We start from the raw sequence: 22,002 nt of genomic DNA, 5'->3' as shown, positions 1-22,002 counted from the left end.
CGTATATACGCGCGTTACGCGTATTATACGCGTTTTTAATTTCTTAGTCGCGGAAGGATTAAATTAAAAGTCTCTCGTGCTTCGGTAAATTGCGCGCAATATATATTACATAACTTTACAATTGCAATAATGGAACGACGAATAATCGAATAGGTTTTAAAAATACGAATAAAGTAATTAATAGAGTAATAAAATCACGAATTGAAATAAATATAATTTTTCTAAATACACAGTATCTCAATCAAATAATAAATTTTATTGTCATATAAATTTAACGTATAAATTTTAGAATCAACATTGAAATTATGTATATTTAATAGATTATAATAATTATAATAATTTATAATATTCCTACTTTTGTAAGATACGATATTGCATAATAATTCGTTTATTCTTTTATCTCTCATCTAAGTTACCTCTGGAGAAATCGTGCAGAAGAATTGATTAATATGGAAAATCTCGTACTCGGAGGACGGGGCTTTTTTTAATTTGCTAAATTCAAGAAAGAGATGAGATTCGTGTTTCATTAATGACGGTGCATTCGAATTCGCGAGGGAGGGTTAATGCGTCGTTCCAAAGAGACGTCGAGGAAATTTCCTCTTGCTGCATTTTCGGCGCCTCTCCGAGGACCGATAGGACTCGCCATCGAAACCGATGAAGATGTCTGGGAAGCTTTTTGTCTTATTGGTTTCTCGCCGGAGGAAGCGTTTCTGATTCTCTCCGTACAGTTTCGTAAGTAACGATATTTCATCGCCTCGTCCTATCTGGGTTATCTCTTGTCTCTTACAATCAGTAGAAAGATATACCGTGTCCTGCTTTCTCGAGGCAAGTAACGAGAATATATTGGTGATTATCTAAATCACCGTGTAACTTACGATGATATGATTTATAAGGTCGAAAGAATGATGCGTATCATTGAATCTAATGCTACAATGTGATCCCCATAGACAACGATGCTGCTTGCATTTAATATATTAATACTTTACAATATTAGTGAGAATAATAGTTTGTTACGTAAAGCTTCGTTAAAAAGACGCAAATCAATATATTGCCTAGTTGGACAGATTTCGCGTAGTTCTCTTACATAAAACACTAGAAATATTATTTTAAATTTAAATGAAAACTGAAATTAACTATGCCAAGCATTATCTTGATAGATAAATCGATCTTCTTTTTTTCCTTTTCTTGTTTTTCATTTACTGATACTATTCGTAATAAATGTAATTCGCAATCGATTTGCAATTACGAGACTACCTCAAAACCTCGGTGTGTCGAGTTTAATTGATGGACGCTTAAATATACATGATACCCAAGCGTGCACGATAAAGGCGCGATATATTCGCAATCGAAAATATGTCATCGGCCGATGCATCACTTTTGTCCCGCCGAATCCGCGAATACACTTGACGTTAAGTGCACTTCGCTGAAATATGGAGATAGAACCGGAAAATACGAGAAGCGACCGTGTTCGTTCGAATCTATACACAACGTAGGATTAATGCATGGATTAAATTCTACTGCTCGAATATCTTCCGATTCCTTTTTTTTTTTGGCCTTTATTAACGCGAACGTTGACTTTCGGAGATGTGCGATCATTAATGATCCGTTCCTCTTTTTCAACGCAAGTGTTCAATGCCAGCGTTATTTTTTTCAGATGTCATCCAATTGGAAAATCTATCAATCGTTCAAATTATGCGATTCCGTGACGTTCCGGCATTTTTCGTGCCGCTTTTCCTCATTCAATGATTTGTAATGCTGTAATAATGTCTCGATGTTCCACTTTAGCACGTTTAGGGCATTTTATTTGCGGCCGCCACGTCGGAACGACTGTAATTAAAAATTATCATTCTCATGGAAAGTGTTTTGGCGTTCAGATTTAATCAGGGGAGGCAATTAAACGTCCCACAGGGTAATACGTGTCACGATTTTAATTAAAACGTCACGCTTGCCGAATGGTGGAAGATATCGCGCGAGGAAGAGCTTCTGCTGGAGATTACATTTCCTTCGGAATAATTACGAATCCATTCACGACTGTTATTTCGCGAATTAAACGCCGTCCATCGACGACAATTGTGTATACCGTTTAAAAATCGTATTGCAGCTCGTGCAGAGATATGGAAAAAAATGTCAAATAAAATTTATCGCGCGATATAAAGATACATTTCATGCGAAACGACACGGTACCGATAAGCGATTAATTGAATTATTTTCGAACAAACATCGCACGTGTATTTATTTTCAAATCCAAAATCAGTGCGATGATATGTTGTTTGCGTGTCCGAGTTCTTTTTTTTTTTGTTCATTGCAAACGCCAGCTTGATATGGAAAACGCATAAAAATCGTCGAAATGTGTGCTTACTGTCGCACGAGATAAAATTCTCCTGAAATGATATTTTTTTTAGATACACGAGAGATATTAAAGTGAATCGCTCTCGTCTCTTTTGTAGTCCTCAAAGAGAAGCACAATTTCACAATTTAAATACAGCTTATTTTTTTTACATCACGAAGAATAACATCGATTACCGTCGTATCCCCCTTTATACATCGCAGATACAATTTAGTCGAGTTACGAGGTAATTGATTTCGCCAGGTAAGGCGAACCGTTTTGCCGGAAATCTCCGCGAGTTGAATGGCTGAGGGCTACGCGCACCACCGGATGTGCCGAGGGCTACAACAGGGAGAGTTAAATTGCAAATATCTACCTTGAGAGAGACAAACAGAGGGGAAGAGCAAGGAAAGAGAAAGAGAGATCCACGAGGGTAGGGCAGAACAGGTAGATGAGATTCATGATGGAGGTCGATTTACAAGCGAGCCCCGATGCATCTGCAACGATGTAATCAGCTGAGCGTGCACCCTGGGCTTTCAACGCACCCCCTCCGATATGAAACACCTCCAATCTCTCGAAATGTTTATTTATCATCGCGGGAAAATTTGTTTTACTCCACTTCAATAAATAGAAAAATAAAAAGTTCAATAAATAGAAAAATAAAAAGTTCAATAAATAGAAAAATAAAAAGTACGAAAAAGTGCAGATGAATAAAATTTTTTTTTACAGATTAATAAATATCACATGGTTAATACTGACTAACTTTTTATTTCGCATCTCAAAAACCTCCAATGCTGAAGCCTCTTTTAATTATATTATCGAATACGTTTAGAGAAACGCGAATATGACTGCACATCCACAAATTCTATGCAGCAATATATCTCGCACGATCCGACAGATTTATATGATACTTGATTGAATTATCGATGACGCGCAGAGGCCGCCGTCCTAACAAATTGGCCTCTTACACTCGTTGATTTTAAAGTCGAAGAGTACTTTAAATCCCGAGATAGATAGAATGAAGTTGCGTATTCGACAACCAATTTATATGCCAGGATGAAAACTTGGCGTGTAATTTATATCTTATGATTGACTAGTTGCGCAAATAAATAGCATTTTATGAAATTTTTTAATCAATAAGACTATATAATAAAAATTTTAAAAATAATAAAAATTGCATTATATTTTTTCCTACATCATGAGATTAGTAAATTTTTTATAACAATATAAAATAATAAAAATTAGTAGATTTTTTATAATAATATAAAAATGTATAAAACAGAGTTGCACAAAAAGTTGAGAATTGCAAGTCATTTATCGATCATTAATCTTATATAGTTAATTATATATTCGCGTTATCTCGATTAATATTAAAGATAATCGCGAAATATTCTGGTAAAAGGATATTTCATTAATTAATGCGATAACATTTATAATAGATAAAGAAAGATAGCGTGAAAAGGAAGGAGATGAGAAAGGAGAAGGTTGCAGATTGTACCGAGTGCTATGAATAAGGGTGATAGAACACATGGAACTATAGAAACTAAAATTAACGCGTGAATAACATCTTGGCCCGACAACTGCATTAACATTCACATGTGTAACATTCACACGTGTAGTTGCGAACATCTCTTACTGCGTTTACTCATTGTTACCTAACCAGATCTCGTCGACTTCTATTAAGTGTGATAAATAAAAAGAGTTCCATTCGCTCATACATATTATTTTCAGTCTTCATCAATTTCAATGGAATCGTTCTTGACGATATATCTTCTGTCAAGGAAAAATTATTATTCCCTTCGACAATTCCGATTAAACACGCGCGCATCTCTTCCGCCTTGAAACGCTTCGTGAATTTAATCTCCGATAGCTTCTGTCATTTTTTTCAATTGCGAATGGAAAGTGCGAGCTGTAAATCAACCCTCGGCGAAAGTACTCAGTGACTGTGCGACTTTTAATGTCTAGCGTTAAAAGATCGCGTGCAGAACGAAGTAAAGCTCGAAGTGGAAATAAATCTCCCTCAAGATCTGAAATCTCTAACCGAGGAAAAAATATTTAAAATGATTTAACATATACACATGTGCTATTTTTATAAATATTTTAAAAAGTACAACTTCATTTTCTTTTGAATTCTTCTTCTAACGTAGATTATAAAAGAAAAGCTAATCGCGATAATATGTACGAATGACGATAACTATCCATTATGGGAAATATGACAAGCAATTACGAAATTTCATATCCAGATAACAAAAGATAGAGACGTACATTGGCAAGTTTAGGATTAAACCGGCGAGGATAACGGCAGAATATCGTATGTGTGCCGATCGAAATTGGCGCGATTACATATACAGAGTCTGAGTTATCGGCAGTTGCAATCGCATCGCGACGTGGTTATCGCGATGTGCATACGTATGTATTGTATGTACATACGTCGTTCGACGTGAGCGCACGGCAAACAATATGCGCTTTATGCAACCGGCTGTAATTGGAAAAATATGGCGGTAGGGAAACGGGCGCCGTTTTACCTGTTCGTGCGAATCGGATTGAAAAATCTGATGCGGATTTCGCTCTGTTTGCTCGCGTAACTCGGCCGTGAGAGCCGGGATAATTTTGAAAATATAACAAAAAGAGAGAACGCGTTTAAAGGAGTAACATAGCTAATTAATTAAATTAATTATCGCGATATTAATAATCGTAAATTATTAATCGTAAATAATTAGTCACGAGGAGAGATAATGAGGAAATATATAAAACTAAACAATAAACGAGTGATTTAAAAATGTTTTATTATTAATATAATATATAATTTAGTATATATTATTTTTATTATATAATTTAATGATATTTATGTTTTATATGAGAAATAAAACGACTGATAACTTCGTACGTGGCGAAATATTTAAATATATTCGTTGAAAGTATTTTATATATTTTGTATTAAAATATAAAATTAGAGGGAAAAAATTAAAATGCGACGTAATTTAAAATACAGTGATAATATTCATCACTAATAATTGAAAAGCTCGACAATTTTGCCTTATCTGGCGAGTTGCAGTCTCGGCGTAATTATTAAAAGTCAATAGAAGATAAGAATTATGTAATAGATATCTCGGGGACCTTTTCATCGTATCCCTGGATTTGTCCGGTAAAAGATTGCGTTGCCGTTAATCGGGATTGAAGGCAGGAGATTAAGGGAAGCCTCAGAATCTCGACGTGGATGTTACGGGCCAGCCTCTCGAACGACCAGCCCATTACTCGACGGTCCATTAACCCAAAATAAAATGCCATAATATCGATAATACTGTTTGCGCAGACTGCAAATAATTTTGTAGCTCGAGTAATTCAAGTCGTGATATTTTACGCCAAAAATATCTCTTCCGAGAAAAGAGCACGTTGTAAGTATATTTTGCACGAGAAGGAGATACTCATATTTCTCACATTACTTAGAAAAATTATCTTGTTAAATATGAGAACCTTTTAGGATGGATTATAATAATGAAGAAAAATGACAAAATAATAAATAATGTCGAATATATAGCGAACTGATAATGAATAAGAAATAATAAAATTGATATGTATTAGAAATATATAGATTTTGATATAATTTCAAAATTTATTTTGAATTTCGTTAAAAACATTTTTATGATAATAAAATTTGCGCGAATCTCGCCTCTTTATTCTATCATTATTGTAAAATCGCGAATATGAAATAACTTTATTTTTCGCATCGCGAAATGGATTATAGATATCGAATTCTGCGTTTACGAAACGCATGACGCGATCGAGTGATGAATAATTAAAATTTAATTGCAATCGAAGAGCGCGAGGGAGAAATTCCGAGACGATCTTGGAGGAGTCATTGATCTGCAGGATGTTCGCTTCGTCGTTTTGCGGTATCCACGAAAAAGTTATTGCTGTTGAAGCTATTGAAGAACGTGAGTTGACTTGAATCGCTCGGCGGAGAGTTGCCCAAAGTTTTGCCGGAAAAGGCGTCGCCTTAGCAACCACTCGATAGTCATACATAAATGGCTACACGCTTTCAGATACCTCGTGTAAGTGTATACGGGGACTCTCTCTATCTATTAGTAGTCAACGAAACTCCATATAAATCGAACAATAATAAAGCGTAACACTATGTTCCTCGCATAAGCGGCATCCCTCTGTTATCTGTATTCACATCGTGTGTATTCTCCGGCATTCCATTTTATTATCTAATAAAGCATTTGCTTTCATCATTGCGCGCTCACGCGAGTCGCGATGCTTTGCATACCGCAATTATATACACATTTACCTAAAATTTATAATTAAATATCTCTGTGTGTGGCCGCCGCCAGTTTATTTTAATAATATTAAAATAATAAGAGGAATACCCTGTGCGTAGAAACAATTATTAAGCAAGCAATTATTACATCATCGTAATGAGATGCACGAATAACAGGATATGGATATTTTAACAATATTAATTAATGTTAATTAATGCCGCTTCCAAATATAATAAAATATTGTTAAAAGGAAAAAAAGAAGAAATATGTCGCCCCCCCCCTTCCTATATTACTTGATAAAGCAAGCATAACCAGTTTCAAGATTTAATGATATTAAATTTTAAGGAACTCTCTCTCTCTCTCTCTGTAATTTGTAATATGCACGACTCGCAAGAGCAACGAAGCAAGGGGTAAGTCACACTCGCAAAGGATCACCTACACTTAACAAGAGCGTAATTGGAGCAGGTGGTCGACCGGCATTGCGGTCTCTCCTCGCATACGTAACTGTCCCAAAGGTATTTTGTCCTCAATATATAAGCGATCTGCATCCTTCTCCCGCTGTTGTAGATTCGGCCATTTTACGCTCGCATGATCTTTCGTAGCGCGATTAATCGAGAATAAAATTTTCGAAGCGACGAAATGATCAAATTTTAAAATTAACACAAAATTCTATCTCCCTCCGTTATTTCTTCTTCGAATAAGTGAATATGAATATTGCAAGATCTTTAGGTTGTCTGTTTGATTTAGCGTTTTTTGGAAAAACGAATGTTAGTGAATTTTTTTACAGTTTAAAGTTAATTCCCGGATTTAGAAATTAATATGAATTTTATAAATTTTATCAAAGATTTTTTAGAAAAATTCAACAACTGACACAATTACGTAGTAAATAATTACGAATAAACGTGAATAATGAAGTTGACTATTGTCAAAGTTGGACTATTGTTCTTTGCAGATTGAAGATACTAAAATATACAAAAATATCAAGTAATGCAATTGAAGTGCATCCGATAATTGCAACGCTCACGACATTTGACATTACGATGGAGGGCGGTGAAAGCAATTAGATCGGGCGAGGAAATCTGCGAGGAAGCAGGAAAACTACTAGTTTACTCTCCTTCTGTAAACCATCCGGGCAGGATCCGGACAAGATCCAGACAGAATCCAGTCTTGTAGTTTCATGGCACTTTTACCGAAAGAGTAAATTCTCTCGCGCGACCACTCCTCCGCTCGATAATGTCGCCCGAAAGTGGGTAATTGGATTCCGCCGTAAGATACATTCCGGAACAGGAAGCTGATGGAGTTTCGGGAAAGAGCCGACGAAGGCTCTCACCTTTCTTCTTCCTCCGACGTCTCGCTTTCCATCCTGCCAGTCATCTGCCATTAATTCTAAATCAATCCTTCCGCGCCGATAAAGTTTCTCAACCCTTAAGCAAGGTTTCTCGGTGCCTCGAAGAGTCTCGCGGTGAAAAGCCAGCGTTACCTTGACCAACGATAACATCGCTGTAACTAGCGCTGAAGTTGGTTAATTCGCATCGAGAGCTGGCGGGTATGATGTATCGGTCGTGTTAGTTATCGAGAAGGAAGCGGCGAACCGCACGAGTTATGACCATCATCTATAGCGAGGGTTTCCGGAAACATAACTAATCTCGTATCATAAAGAGATTGTAATTTAAAGTTACACATACATAATTTAAATTTATACGTACATACAGGGGAATTCAAAATTAAATCAAACTTCAGTCATGTTCTGTGAATAGAAACAAGAAAAAAATATTACCGAAAAATTATTTAAAAAGTTATTAAAAAGTTATAATAAAAATATTAAATATGACAACAGTTGCTACTGATGTAGCTAACAAGAGTAAGTCGGCGATATTTATCTAATCAAGTTTAGTTCATGTTTTTTATTGTAATTTTTTTATCGTAATTTTATTGTAGAAAAAAAATATATGTCATATAAAAGTTAATTTGCGACAAGAGCTCATTGAGAAAATTAGTTTGACACTCGCTAGCACTCGTGAACTAAAACAAGATAAACACGAAATTCGAAAGTGAATTAAATTAAATCTATCAACGATGTCAAATTTGTACTGCACTCGAGGGATAGTATTTTAAAATTGAAATTAAACGTATATATAGTTTTTCTTTTTTTTCTGTTTTAAGTATAATTTTAATGTAACAATAAAACCTTGTTGAGTAACATTCCGATCTTGTTTCTACTCGTAGAATATAGTAGCAAAGTTTGATCATTTAAAATGTATGCGTATTGATTTATGATTTTGCTGAAAAGAAAAAGAAATATATGTGTACTATATAAATCTTATTTTGCAAACTCATACAACTGCTCTGACATGATAAGTAAAAGGAGACACTTGCGACGGTCAACACCCTCATTTTCTCCGTTTACCTCTCGTCTATCTCTGGTGCATCGAGTGATGCACACGGAGAAGCTAAAAGGCGCAAAAAGACGCCTCTTGCTCGACTTCAACTTCACGAGGAGGAACACGAGGACGAGAACGACCGATGTAACGGTAGTTACATGGAAAAAGCGGTCGGTGCATCTGCGCAGAAACGTTTCTCTTAGCTTATACACCTCTTTCATCTCTTTATGCACAGGTGGATCGCGGGGGTGGTGAGAATCAGGGCGGAGGAGAGTGGGCAAGGGGAACTCACGGCGGAGGTGAGGGATGCTCTGAGAAAAGCTGCGAAGAAAAACGCCAAGAAAATGCGACTCGTCCGCTCGACATAACCGGAGAAATGTTTCCCGATCTCTCGCGCTTCTACCTCGCTGCCTGCCTTTGACAGGTACTAATACGAATTTCGTCGGTTAGCTTCGCCCCCTTCTCGCCCCGTCGTTACACGTCGCTTTCCGCAGAGTCTGCTTTAACGCGATATGTCATTGTCGAATATTTTCTCGCCGAAATAAATTCGCCGAGGGACAGGAGCGTGATACAGCTGATTGCAGAATCGAAATGACAGCGAATTTTTTTCTCGTGCAGGGATGTTGGAGATCAGAAAAATGGAGAGACACGAATCTACTCTCTATTTCGGACGATATTTCATATTTATAAAACTCGCAAACTCTCATTAGGTCTGTTCACGATCGTCTAATATCGCCACGCTTTGCTACGCCACTGGCAAGATGAAACTCGATCGCGTCGCTCCTTCGCCGAGGGGTCCATATAAAATTCAGGACTTCTGAAAGCCGTCGATTCGACGACGAAACAAAGAGAAGAAAAAAAAGGAGAAGCATTTCGTCGAGGAGAGACGGTTACGCGACTTTTCGTGTCGTACTCGTGATCGATCGTGTTTGCATTATCGTGGTATGCGGTCAATTTCGCAAGATTTATGGCTGTTTCGTTTGATGGCCCGAGTTATTTCTCAACTTTGACCATGCGAAGAAAATAGGGAGGCCACTTTTGCTATTCCCCTCCCTCTCCTTCCCTCGCGTACAGAAATTTCGCCGTAAAATTGCCGTCGTTACGCGAATGAAATTGCCGTTAACGATCGCGGTTATGCCAAACCCGAATATTAATTGAGGGTTTCTCGCAGCGCAAGTCGAGCGTGTCCACAATTTATGACATTCGCTTGACACACGTGGCGATGTTCGTTAAGCAAATCCTGTTTAAATCGCGCTTCGAGCCTCCTGTATTGTATTTCATTGTATTTCATTTATTGTATTTCACTTTTACGAAGAAACGTAATTATACCGTGCAATATTTGGAGCAATTTGATAATTAACCGACAGCTTTTTCCTTCTCTTATTTAATTTAATGTTTTTTTTATGTAGAAATAAATTACGTAAAACAATTTTTAAATCACTCGGCGCACTCAGATTTTTTGTTCGGGGAGAACGAACTATTTTTTTCCCTGACAGAGCATTCGGTCGCCGGTTAATGCACCTGTCTGCAGGTCGTTTAATTATTCTCGACATTACTCCGCAGCAAGAAAGGCAGTAGACGGTGGAGGAGAAAAGGGGAATGGGGGGTTGAGTTGAGAATAGTCACTGGACGGGACAAATGGCGGGGACGTTCTTGAAACTCGTTACAACTTTGAGTCAGCCGGTTAATTTGTTGTTTGCGCTCTGATTCCGAGGCATTCTTTCGTTGCACTTTGGCGGGGGGGGGGGGGCGAAGGAGAGAAGGGGGTGGGCAAGACACTCTACGCATTCCAAGGGCAGACACGCGGACGCGGAATAAAGTTAAATTAATTCATCCCGTCCGAGAGAGGATAAACAGCCCTCGTCCATAAGACACTCTCTCGTTCTGAGCTCGTTTATCCCCTTTTTCCGCTCCCGATATCGACGTAATAAAAACGAAATGAACGACTTCCGTTCTCGGAGGCCGAGCCGCGGTTCGCGCTCCAGATTGCAACACGAATAGTTACATCCGGTCTACGTCCGCGCTCTCGCCGAATCGATATTTCGTATATAAAAGCGTGCCCCAGATTTTCATGTGTTTTTACGAGCAAAATGTTGGACTTCGTGCGAGATGCAGTTACTTTTTTCTTTCTTTTTTTTTTAATAAATTCCAGGGCAAATTCTTTTCTGGGGTGACTTCGGCGAATCGATGCGGAATGAGGATTAAAACGAGAGTAGCGAAATTATTAAAGATATCTTTCAAATGTTATAAAGTACTAAAGTTCGCGTAATATGATAGAGTGCAGTATCATATCAAGATACAAAAATTGGATTAAAAACTATAAAATAATATAATCTTTTTAAATAAATTTTCAGCGTTTGTGATAACAATTTAATTTGACCAAATCAATGTTTTTCCATTAAAACTAAATTTTTAAAAACAATTTCAATTATTGATATTAAATATTAGTATAAATACTAATGTAATTAAAAAATATTTTTAATTTATTATTAAAGACAGCTTTGAAATGTTACAAATTACTAAAGTTTGTAGTATAAGTGTATAGAGTGTATTATGGTATTATATTAAAATACAAATTTGACGTATAATATCTATAATGATACAATCTTTTTAAATAAATCTTCAACGCTTGTAATAAATCTTTGAGACAAATGCCAATGTAATTAAAAAATCTTTTTAATCCAGAAACAGTCTCGGGGTAGATACACTCGCATTGTTTTATCAGATAACGAAAGTTTTTGTGCAACGTTCGCTATGGATTTATTTCCGTAGAAGTTTAAATTAGAATTTGTTCCAAGATACAATTGGTATCTTACTGCCTCGTGCGGTACAAAATGACCCATAAATTTGCCGTAATATTGCCGTTTCAGTAAACGCGAAGCGAATAATTTTTCTTCCTTCGTGGAGGCCAGCTTGACGACTTTTTCTCGCTACTTTCAATAGACCGCGCGACTTTGCTCGCTATTGGATCAATTTGCGGCTCGACGGATCGTCTTTTCTCGTTTTCGACGATCCACTTCCTCTCGGGTTAATCATGTCTGACGAATTCCGCGAATCAGGCGAGCAGAAAGTTTTTAATCTTTCTGTCTAGATCTCTGACGGAATTACGCGACAGTTATCCTCGAAGATAGTACGTATAGTCCGTCCGTGAGATTATCCCGGGATTAAGGCTCGCATTAGGACAAGCCTCAATTACTCTCGTCCATCGGCAGAATGTTTGCCGGTATTATCCGAATTACGGAGGAGCCCTTTAATTAAATGAAATTCCTCCCGGTTGGAAAAATCCTCGTCGTGGCGAAGCCACGTCCTATGTTAAAACGCGTCATTGACCTTGAAGAAACCAGGACATTTCGACTTTAATTCGAATGGTTTGTACCGACACAGTTTTTCGTTTTATATAAATTTCGTGCAATTTTCTGTTTCAACTTGGAGGAGCTTTAACAACGGAAACATTAAAGTGCCGTATTATTTTAGTGTAAACTTGAGCGAGATCTCATATATATTAAAGGTATAAGTCAGTTCAAACTTTTAAACGTGCATCATACCCAGAAATAACAGTCGAGTAAAAATTAATTCTGAGGTACGCTCGAAATCTATCAAGATTTGTTACAATGTTACACCTTGAAAGATTCGCGATAATTTTTTAAAAAATTCATCTACATCTCAGCGAATCGTAAAATTTTCCACGATCGCGTAATCGCGATTAGTTCGGGTTTATCGCTTCCATTATCAGCTGCGCCCTACTTCGACACACTAAACAATTTTAGAGGCTTGATTAACGCCATAAGTTACCTTCTAACGTTTCATCGACTTCTCTCTTTCCCTATGGAAAATCGGGACGACGACGAAGGCCAATAACGGTCGACGTTACGGAAAAATAACAACGGCGCTTACGATTATTGCCTCGGCTTTGTCGCGTACGATTAATTCTCGCCGACATTTTTAGCGGCAGCGCAGAAAAAACCCCCGGGCGAGAGTCACCCTCCGCGACGGGGCTCTAATCGATTCCGAAACGAGATTTTCAGCGGCGACACGTGCTCGGCATTTACGAGAGAGCGCGCGTCCCACGGATACAGAAATAAAAAGTAAAAAAAAAAAACGCACGCGTGATCCAATTCTGCGGTAACCCCTGCGCATGTTGAAGAGGACGAGTAAAAAACATCGCGCGATGCCGTCAGTCGCGTTATTATTTTCCACCGCGAATTAGCAAATGGCGCGAAGACTATACACCTAGAGTACATCGAAATAAAATTACCAACATTCCCTGTGAAATTAACTTATGTATCGCGAATACGCATTTTTTCGAATCGCTGAAAGTACGCAATCTTAATAGTGAAATACTTTATGAAATCTAAATTATTGTTACGAAAAAATATTTTATAACATCATTTAATATTTTAATAATATTTTAAAACATCATTTAATATTACGAAAAAATATTTTATAACATTATTTAATATTTTAACAATATTTTATAACATCATTTAATATTACGAAAAAATATTTTATAACATCATTTAATATTACTTACTGCCTTTTATAGTATTTTTTAGATTATCGCAATATTAAGCCGTTGATTTTGTTCCTCGAAGCGCTATAGAAATGGACCTGTAATCGATTTTGGAAGACAATCTGGCGATCCGCTTCGGCGATGCAGCTGCGTCGATAACGATTCCGTCGAGACAAATCCTCGTAGTCGGAGTGCAAATTCATTTCGCGATCTACGTGTGAATCTACTGCGTTAACAATACTGGGCGGTAACGATTTCGCGGACGACGAGTCCGTGCGGAGCACTTAAAAGCCGATCGCTTCTACGGAGAGGAAGAGGGGATTACATTCGCAGAAATTTATTCAAAGATATGGAATATCTTATCGAGTTGCTTCGGTGGTATCGAGGGTCGCCGATTCGACGACGATGCATCGTTCGTTGGCGCAATTAATACAGACTTGAAACACAGATAGTTCATGATTGCGCGATTTAAATAACGCTTTTATCTTTCGGCGCTAAAGATTCGCGTTCGTAAATTATAATTATAATTATAAAAATAATTTTCACTATGATTCATGCGCGTTTTATATTTGTAATATGATTATGAAGAAATATACATCAGATATATTCATATGATTATGAAAAATATATATCATGTAAGGCAAATATTATGCATATATTTTAATTTAAAGGAATCGAGTTTTCGTTATTTTTCTTTATATAAAATTTCAATACCGTCCTAAAGATTTTTACAGAGCATTGGAATGAAAGAATTCTCCGCATTTCGCGAAATGATGCGATTCTTATGCTCGGTACTTATGTCGCGATTTTTCCCACGCGAGCTTAATCGTTCGTGATAGTCCCGGAGAAGGACAAAGAAAACTCGAAGAAAAGAGAGAGAAAGAGAGCGAAGGAAAAAGCGTAAGGAAGCACGAGGAAAATGTCCGGCTATTTCGTAAACGCGCAATTATTTAAATAGCGTACCATTAAGGACGTGTATTCTTTACAGAAGAAAGAGAGAGAGAGAGAGAGGAGAGTGCAAGATTCCAGGATCATACATGTCGGAGATGTTATCCACATCATCGCGGCTTTCTTCCCACGATTTCCATTTTAATTAATTTTCTCCTGGTCGTATGTCTCCTTCAGAACCGATAATCGACTCTATCTTTAATTGAGCCAAACTTTTCAATACTCGCAAATATAAAAATAATCCGATTCGTCCAACGAATTATTATACATCATAATAACAATAATAATAATAATAATAATAATAATAATAATAATAATAATAAATAGCAATATATTTAATTACTAAGTCAATTTTAATTGTTAAAAATAGAAATTACACGAAAATTCTATCAGTTCTTATTGGAATAGGAATAAAAATTTTCAAGAATTGCTTCGTGTTTGAGGCGGAGTTTTTTTTTCGTCGTGGAATCCAAATATATTCTCGAGATAAATCTACCCTAAAAGTGCATCTTGGGACATTTCTCTGGCTACGATCCTAGCCTCGACGCTTTGCCGTGTCGCCAAGCCGTAATTTACCTCGAAAGCTGCTTAGCGAAGCACGAAGGTTCGCTGTTGCTTTTGTGTTCGGGTTTAATCGAGATTAAGATTAATTAATAGGTAAACGCGCGGAATCTCCGCGCGGAATGTGTGACAGTTCGCGGCCGGCTGCCGCATTCTTTCGCATCCTTGTTTAATTCTGCAAAATGGGATTTCGCGTTGCAACGTCCGATTTAATGCCTCATTGCGACACTGCCCGAGGTGATGGAGAGAATTCGCTTTAATACTGAGATATTAATTTAAATCACTGCTATTAAAATAAGCAACATTGTACGCTTTCTTTCAGCGTATGCGAAAAGCCGTCGCGATGAAAACTAGATTGAGGAAAGATAAAAGAGCGAAAGAGCCTGTTAATAAGTGGCGCTTCAAAAGCGTAATAAAACGTTTGTGTGTGGATTATGTAAAAGAGATTTTTACGGTCGTTGATACGTAAAGCGGTACGAGACAAAAGCAAAGAGCGAAAGAGAGAAGCGAAACGACGCAACAAAGATAAGTAAAGAATATACAAATTTGTAGAATTGTTTAAGCAATGTTTATAAAGTCTTAATAACGATTATTAAAAAATGCTTCTCATAAATTTTTTTATATTTCACTTTGCGCTATCAATGTGAACAATAGCAAATATTGTTAACAAAACCAGCGTATTAAATCATACGAAATGAGTAAATAATATTTTGTTGGCTAAAATGCGCAATTCAAATTTCATAATAAATTATTTTATAATAATTAAATTTTTTTATTTGTTCAAACATAAGAGAGCAAAAATGTTCTCTCTTTCTCTCTCGCGGGTTCTCTTAATATAACAGACTTTATAAAATATGAAAAATTTTATGAATGCAACGTTTTATATATGTATCTTATCACTTTGGCCACTCGAATATTTCCCGATATAGCTTGAAATCGTAGTATCGATTTAACCCTTTGGCTGGCTACGAGCTACGATACACCATCGTGTCATCGCTTCACGACATTGCGATGGATATGACAGACACGTCGTACGTTATCGATTTTTCTCGCTTGTATGACGCCGCGATATGATGACCGGCGAAGTTGGAAATTGTGGCGTTGTAATAGTTGGTGAGATTTTTTTATGGACTAAATGTATGCCTTGCGTCGATTTAAGGGATCGCAACGTCACGATAACGCCATTATTTGATTAATCATTATATTTATATAGCGATAATTCTTTTCCACATTGCCGAACAATTGTGTAATTATTAAAATTTGTGTTTATAAATAAAAAAATTAATAGAGTTGAACTTTTTTCTTTTCGGAAAATTCATTTTTTATAAATTAATTTAGCTCTTAATATAAGTCGTAATACAGGATTCTCAAAATTTATTAAAATAAATGTACATGATAACTTTTTTGCATACTTTGTGAATTTGTTATAAATTACGTAAATTGTATTAATAATTTAAAAATTCATTAGTCTTTTAAATAAATGAAAAAATTCTTCAGTCATCTTTTAATAATAAAAACATACTGTTATTGATTTTTTATCAGTATATTATAAAAGAATAAGAAAGATGCACACTGTAAAATTTTTCAATTTTATATCAATTATATCACAATGATGCATACATCAGCGGTATTAAAATGTGCATCACTTTCTTCCTCAGTTGTCAATCATAATATGAAATATTAACATTTTCATCACGTCTAATGATTTTTATATTATTATGTTATCAGAAAAGAGCAGATCGATCACGTAATTATCAATGAAATTTTATACTTTTGACATTAAATCTCGCATCAAGCTGTCATCCGATTAATTCTCGTCGCTACCTAATTACGAATTGGAAAATTTGTGTGAAAGAAATTCTATCTCTCTTATAATCTGGGAAATTCTATCTCTCTTATAATCTAAGATTTACGCGATGGATCTCCGATGATCATCAGGGAATATCATTTTCTCGAGGAATATTTTTTTTTCTCGACGAGAATACTTTTCAAATGGAAGAGGTTCGCTGGACAATAACTCATTCGCATCTCTTATAAAATGAAATTTACCACGATGACTTTTCGCACCTCCTTAGTTTCCCGCAGACGACTTCTTAATCTCTTCACCTCGGCCGTTACTTCGACCACTGACGGCAATCTAATTTTCCGCCTAAAAGGAAAGGGTTTTAATCGCTCCTCGCCTGAATCCGCTTGTCTCTGACATCCCTTTAACCAAAAGGTGTTTAAATAGTCTTTTCTTCTTATTGGTCATAATTTGTTAATGTACGCGTTTCGTCTTAATTACGTAACCTAATTACTAACTTATCTTAATTAATTATTATGCATGATAAATAAAATATTTTGCCATCTTTCTTGTCCAAAGTATTATTTTATCCCTATATGAAAAATTATGTTTTTAACAACTATTATACATAATTTGTAAATAAATGCAAAAATAATAAAGTTAAAGTTATTTTTCATATCAAAGTTAATTTGTCAAAAATTTAGTCTCCGTGACTGACATCTTCATAAAAGTATTTTCACGATATCACAGATTTGGAAGAAATTCACATTTCTCTCCCCTTTCTTCAAGAACTCGATTTTACTTACCTTTTACATATTTTTACAGTGTATGTAAGGAGACCAGCAACGTTGTAATACACACACAGACACATATAAATATTCAATTTTCTCATATTCGCAATTCGAAACTTCTCTCGTCAGCTGGAGAACGCTGTCAAAGTGCATCTGGCACTTCGACATCCCTTTTCAGGCAGCATAAAGCGCAGCGCGCGCTTCGACTTCGGGGCTCAAATATTATAACTTCGTATCCACCGATATGAATCCTCGTTCGGGTCCGCGCGAAACTTCCTCGGGTGTCGATTTCGCGAGTCAAGCGGTCAAGATGTGCAATTCCTGCACTTTTTCACCGATCCATCCTACCGATGCGAGATGTCCCGCGGTCCATGAGGAATACTAAATTTTCGCGAAATTGAATGCAACGAGAAAGTTCCCCGCGATTCGGAGCTTCCGCGACTGGGAACATTGTAACCAGGCGCGGCTGTAACTTCCGGCACCATCTGCTCCGTGTTGGAGAACATACTGTGTTCTCAGTTATGGTTGCGCGAGGATATTTAGAATGTCAGAACACACATAGGTTAAACCTTAAACTCAAAGTTTGATACGAGATTGTTGATATTTATTCTTCGTGAAATGAATTCGCTTAAATCTCAAAATACGCGATTGTGTCTCGTGTAATTTTATTCTTTTATTCTTTTCACAACTGTAACAATTATTCGCCTAATCCTACATATGAAGATGCAGAAAATGGAGTCGTAATTATATATAATCTTTTAGCGCCGAATTTTTTCAAATATAATCGAGATGATTTTTCAATTTTCCATTTTCAGATGTTTTTATTTTAAACTTTCCTTATCTTCCTAATTTGTCAATGAAGTTTTTTTTATTTTAAACCTTTCTTATTTTTTTATAAGTTTTTAAAAGTCTGATTTTACCTATATATTTTACTGCTCCTTAAAGTGATTTATATTCGTCGTTCATAAAAAAACAACATACGCAGACTTAATTTGTAATCGCAAGTGCAACCTTCTCCAAGGCATTTCCTCCAAGATACGCTGCCAAAGTCGAGTCAAGCGATCTCATTTAGAATTCTTCCTTGTATTCTCAGGTCATACAAGATTATCTTCGCTTCTTCATCGCATTTCTCGAACGATGTTCCCCGCAATTTCTGTGGTTCGCGCATTTTCGCGTGTCTGCGCCGCGACACGTAATCCGGCCGGAAAGCCGGTTACGGCTCGTCCTCATTAACTCGCTTCAACAATGAGCGTGGGTGTCGGCATAGTACGTCGCGGAGTCCTTTCAACCCCGTTCGCATCCACACCCTTCTCGAGAGACTGATAGTCTCAGGGCGCACGCGCGAGTCTCTCTCTCTCCCCCTCTTCCTCTCTCTCTTTCTCTCTTCAACGATAACGATGACGACGACGATGACGACGACGACGACGACGACGACGACGACGACGACGACGACGACGACGACGACGACGACGACTACGACGACTACTACTACTACTACAACGATGGGGGAACGATGCGTGCGGGGGCGGTTCGCGCGTAAAATCGTGGCGAGCAGCGCTCAGTCGCGCGGGACACGTCGCGGGGTGCGGTTGGTCCGTCGTGGTGTCCGTCAGTCGCGATGGTGCGTGCGTGCGTGCGTGCGTGCGTGTAGAGGGGAAGAGAAAGAGAGGAAAATAGAGAGAACGAGGGGAGAGATAGACGACGTCTTTCTCTCGGTGCCTTTTGCGCGGGGATGATGTGGACGATGCGCGCGTGCCGATAACGATAAGGCCGCAGGGATGTGCCTAGCGGGGGGCACCCGGGCCCTCCTGCTCCTGGCGCTCGTGCTGTGCCAAAGTGCCGGCCGCGTCGATGGCAAGAATGATAACTGTAAGTACACATCTCGCGCGTTGGTGTATTGGTGTAATGTATCGGGGGAGATCGTAATCCTGGACGGGGCTGGCTCGGTTGCTTAGACGAGATTTTCGACGCAAAGGGTGTCCCTTTTTTCCTAGTCATTGAGGATGTTTATCTGATGTCTCTTTCGCATATTTTATTAAAACTCTTCATGGGATATCTTACGATCGATTTGGATCTTTTGTTAATTGGAAAGCTTGTTGAAACTTTATACGCTGACAAAAAGACTTGATTAAATATTTTCAACTTAATTATTATTCTTTTAATTGAAATATTTAAGTAGTTAAATTCAATTATACAACATATTAATGTCTAACATGACATTTATTTAAAACTTAGATTCTTAAATATTTCAATTTAAAAATAATAATTAGTTGAAAATATTTAGTAAGTTTACAATTATTTTTTTCTCGGTGTATATCTGACGAAAACATAATGTCCAGACAATTTGGAGTCATTTAGATGTTCCTTGTCAATCATATGTGGCAAGTATCAAATATTGATATCGAAACAATCATCCTTACGATACAATTGATTCTGCAATGCATTTATGAACGAAAACCAATATAATGAAATAAATACGAATCATATGTATAATAATTTTAATTAAATGCCATTTAAAATGAATTGATGCAATTATAGATACTATGTGATGCTGTAATATTAAAATAGTAATAAGTGGGCTAATTAGAGCCAAGCGCGAATAAGAATCTTCTCTTTAAAAAGATTTCCATTTAATCTATTTACGTCTATTTAATACTTTTGACTCTTATTAGTAACTTTTCCTACCTGAGTTTTTATATTTAATAAATTATTTCATTTTCTTGTAATATTTCTTATAATATTAAAAATAAAAATATCATGTAAATGTAACACTACTGTAGTTGAATAATTATAAAAATATAATGATATAAAAAAGTCACTTATCTATACTATAAATATGCTAAACTTGCCTATTCAGTAGTTGTGCAACGCAATATATCGTATTATCTCAAAATGCTCTTACATTTAAGAACATTCATTCGATTTGAACCTTTATCTTCATTTCTCGTTCGATAAAGTTATATTTCGACTCGAATGTAAGTCGATCTGTAAATTATAGACCATAAGCCCCGTTCTCAGAGTATCTCATCAGCCTCTTCGAAAGCGACACAAAAGCGGAGTATCCCCCGCGGGGTACCCACCCGTCCATCGACGTCGCGATATCGAGGCAAGAATTCGCGGAGGTACCTGAAAATTCACCGTTGCTCTCGATAACCGCATGGCTCGCAATAAAATCGTCTCGTGCCATAAAATCGAACGAGAATTCGCATCACGGATTATCGTCGTTTCGCAACGATGGTTATAGAGATATCCCCGCCTCGTGCTGGATGCTTCTCATCATCGACATATGCTAAAAACACAATTGTACGCGACACCGCGTCAAATTGCCCGAATTATTACCCTCGAATTTCACCGCCGTTTATAGGCGAGAGAGAATTCAATTTGCAAGGGACGAGGATTGAGTTATACCGCAATAGTTCTTCGGCCAACCTCAGAGAATCGAATAGTTCGTGATGGATCATTATAAAGCTCACTTTGTTAAATCCACTTTTGACAAATTTATTTTTCTCTCGATAATCGATAACCGCGCGAATAGATATTTATGTTCATTTCCGACAGGAATAAGGGATCTGACAGGAGTCGACCGTAAACTTATTCTTTACGGCTTGCGTGTAAGGGCTCCCGGCGCTTCGTCTCCACGCATGAAACTCCATTCGCGACTTTATGCACGGTAAAAAGTGGGTTGCGCCCACATTCGCCGCCTCGGGGAGAAGAAAAGTTGTCTTAATGCATTAGGGATGCATGTGTCTTGCGTTAGGTGTGCGTGAGGCGCACCTAGGATCTTACTTGGGATAGGTAAGGTGAGGGTTTATGATACCGTGGCGAGAATCGATCCTATCGCAACGGTACACCAGCCAGCACGAACGTCCGTTGTACACATGCATAAATAGTTCTCCTCGTGTCACCTTTTATACAGAATATACGCGAAACACCCGAACGTTTGTCCGAGATACGAATAAATTTGGATGAATCTGTGTTAAACGTGTCTATTTTTATCAACAATCGCGTGCGAGAATATCTGAATGTTATGTAATTATTTATCTCACATGGAATACTTTTTCCTTTTTGTAATTGTTAATTTAATATTTGCAAAATATGCGAAGTTAATAATATTAATAATTATTAAGTCTATATATCAAGACATACTATTAAAATAAAATAAGTAAAATTAATACTCTATCAAATATTGTCTTTTAAAATGAATCAACTTATGAAGAATTAAATTCTCTTTCTTAAGACATATGCATGTGAAACGTGTAACATATGATTTAACGTTATTTTAATTGGCCTTAATTCCTACTACTTGAGCGATATAAATTGAAAATTGAAGCGCCGTTGAATTAAAATGCGTCGCGTTCGCCTTTCGTAAGTTTATACTTGACGACTGGGGTCGAGAACACTTTCGGAAACGTCGATACTCCGAGCATGGATTAAGTGTCA

General features: G+C 37.1%; 1 protein-coding gene and 1 long non-coding RNA gene across 4 annotated transcripts in view; one reads left to right on the top strand and one right to left on the bottom strand.

Moving 5' to 3' along the window:
• Nucleotides 1–22,002, bottom strand: part of LOC112639522 — a 166,183-nt gene that overhangs the window by 39,644 nt on the left and 104,537 nt on the right. The window lies entirely within an intron of this gene.
• The window catches only part of LOC105255861, a 169,528-nt gene that overhangs the window by 64,575 nt on the left and 82,951 nt on the right, over nt 1–22,002 (top strand). Inside the window, exon 1 of one of the 3 annotated variants that reach the window (XM_025413754.1) lies at nt 19,114–19,431. The exons of the other annotated variants lie outside the window; for them this stretch is intronic. Within the exon in view, the coding sequence (XP_025269539.1) occupies nt 19,341–19,431 (91 nt within the window). The 5' untranslated portion in view covers nt 19,114–19,340. Of the gene's footprint in view, nt 1–19,113; nt 19,432–22,002 lie in introns of those variants that run through there. 3 annotated transcript variants of the gene reach the window in all.

This window comes from Camponotus floridanus, unplaced genomic scaffold (assembly GCF_003227725.1).
Source record: "Camponotus floridanus strain SB8 unplaced genomic scaffold, Cflo_v7.5 scaffold7, whole genome shotgun sequence".
Lineage (NCBI taxonomy): Eukaryota > Metazoa > Arthropoda > Insecta > Hymenoptera > Formicidae > Camponotus > Camponotus floridanus.
Note: the sequence above shows the minus strand (reverse complement) of the source record. Positions and strands in the feature narration are given on the sequence as shown.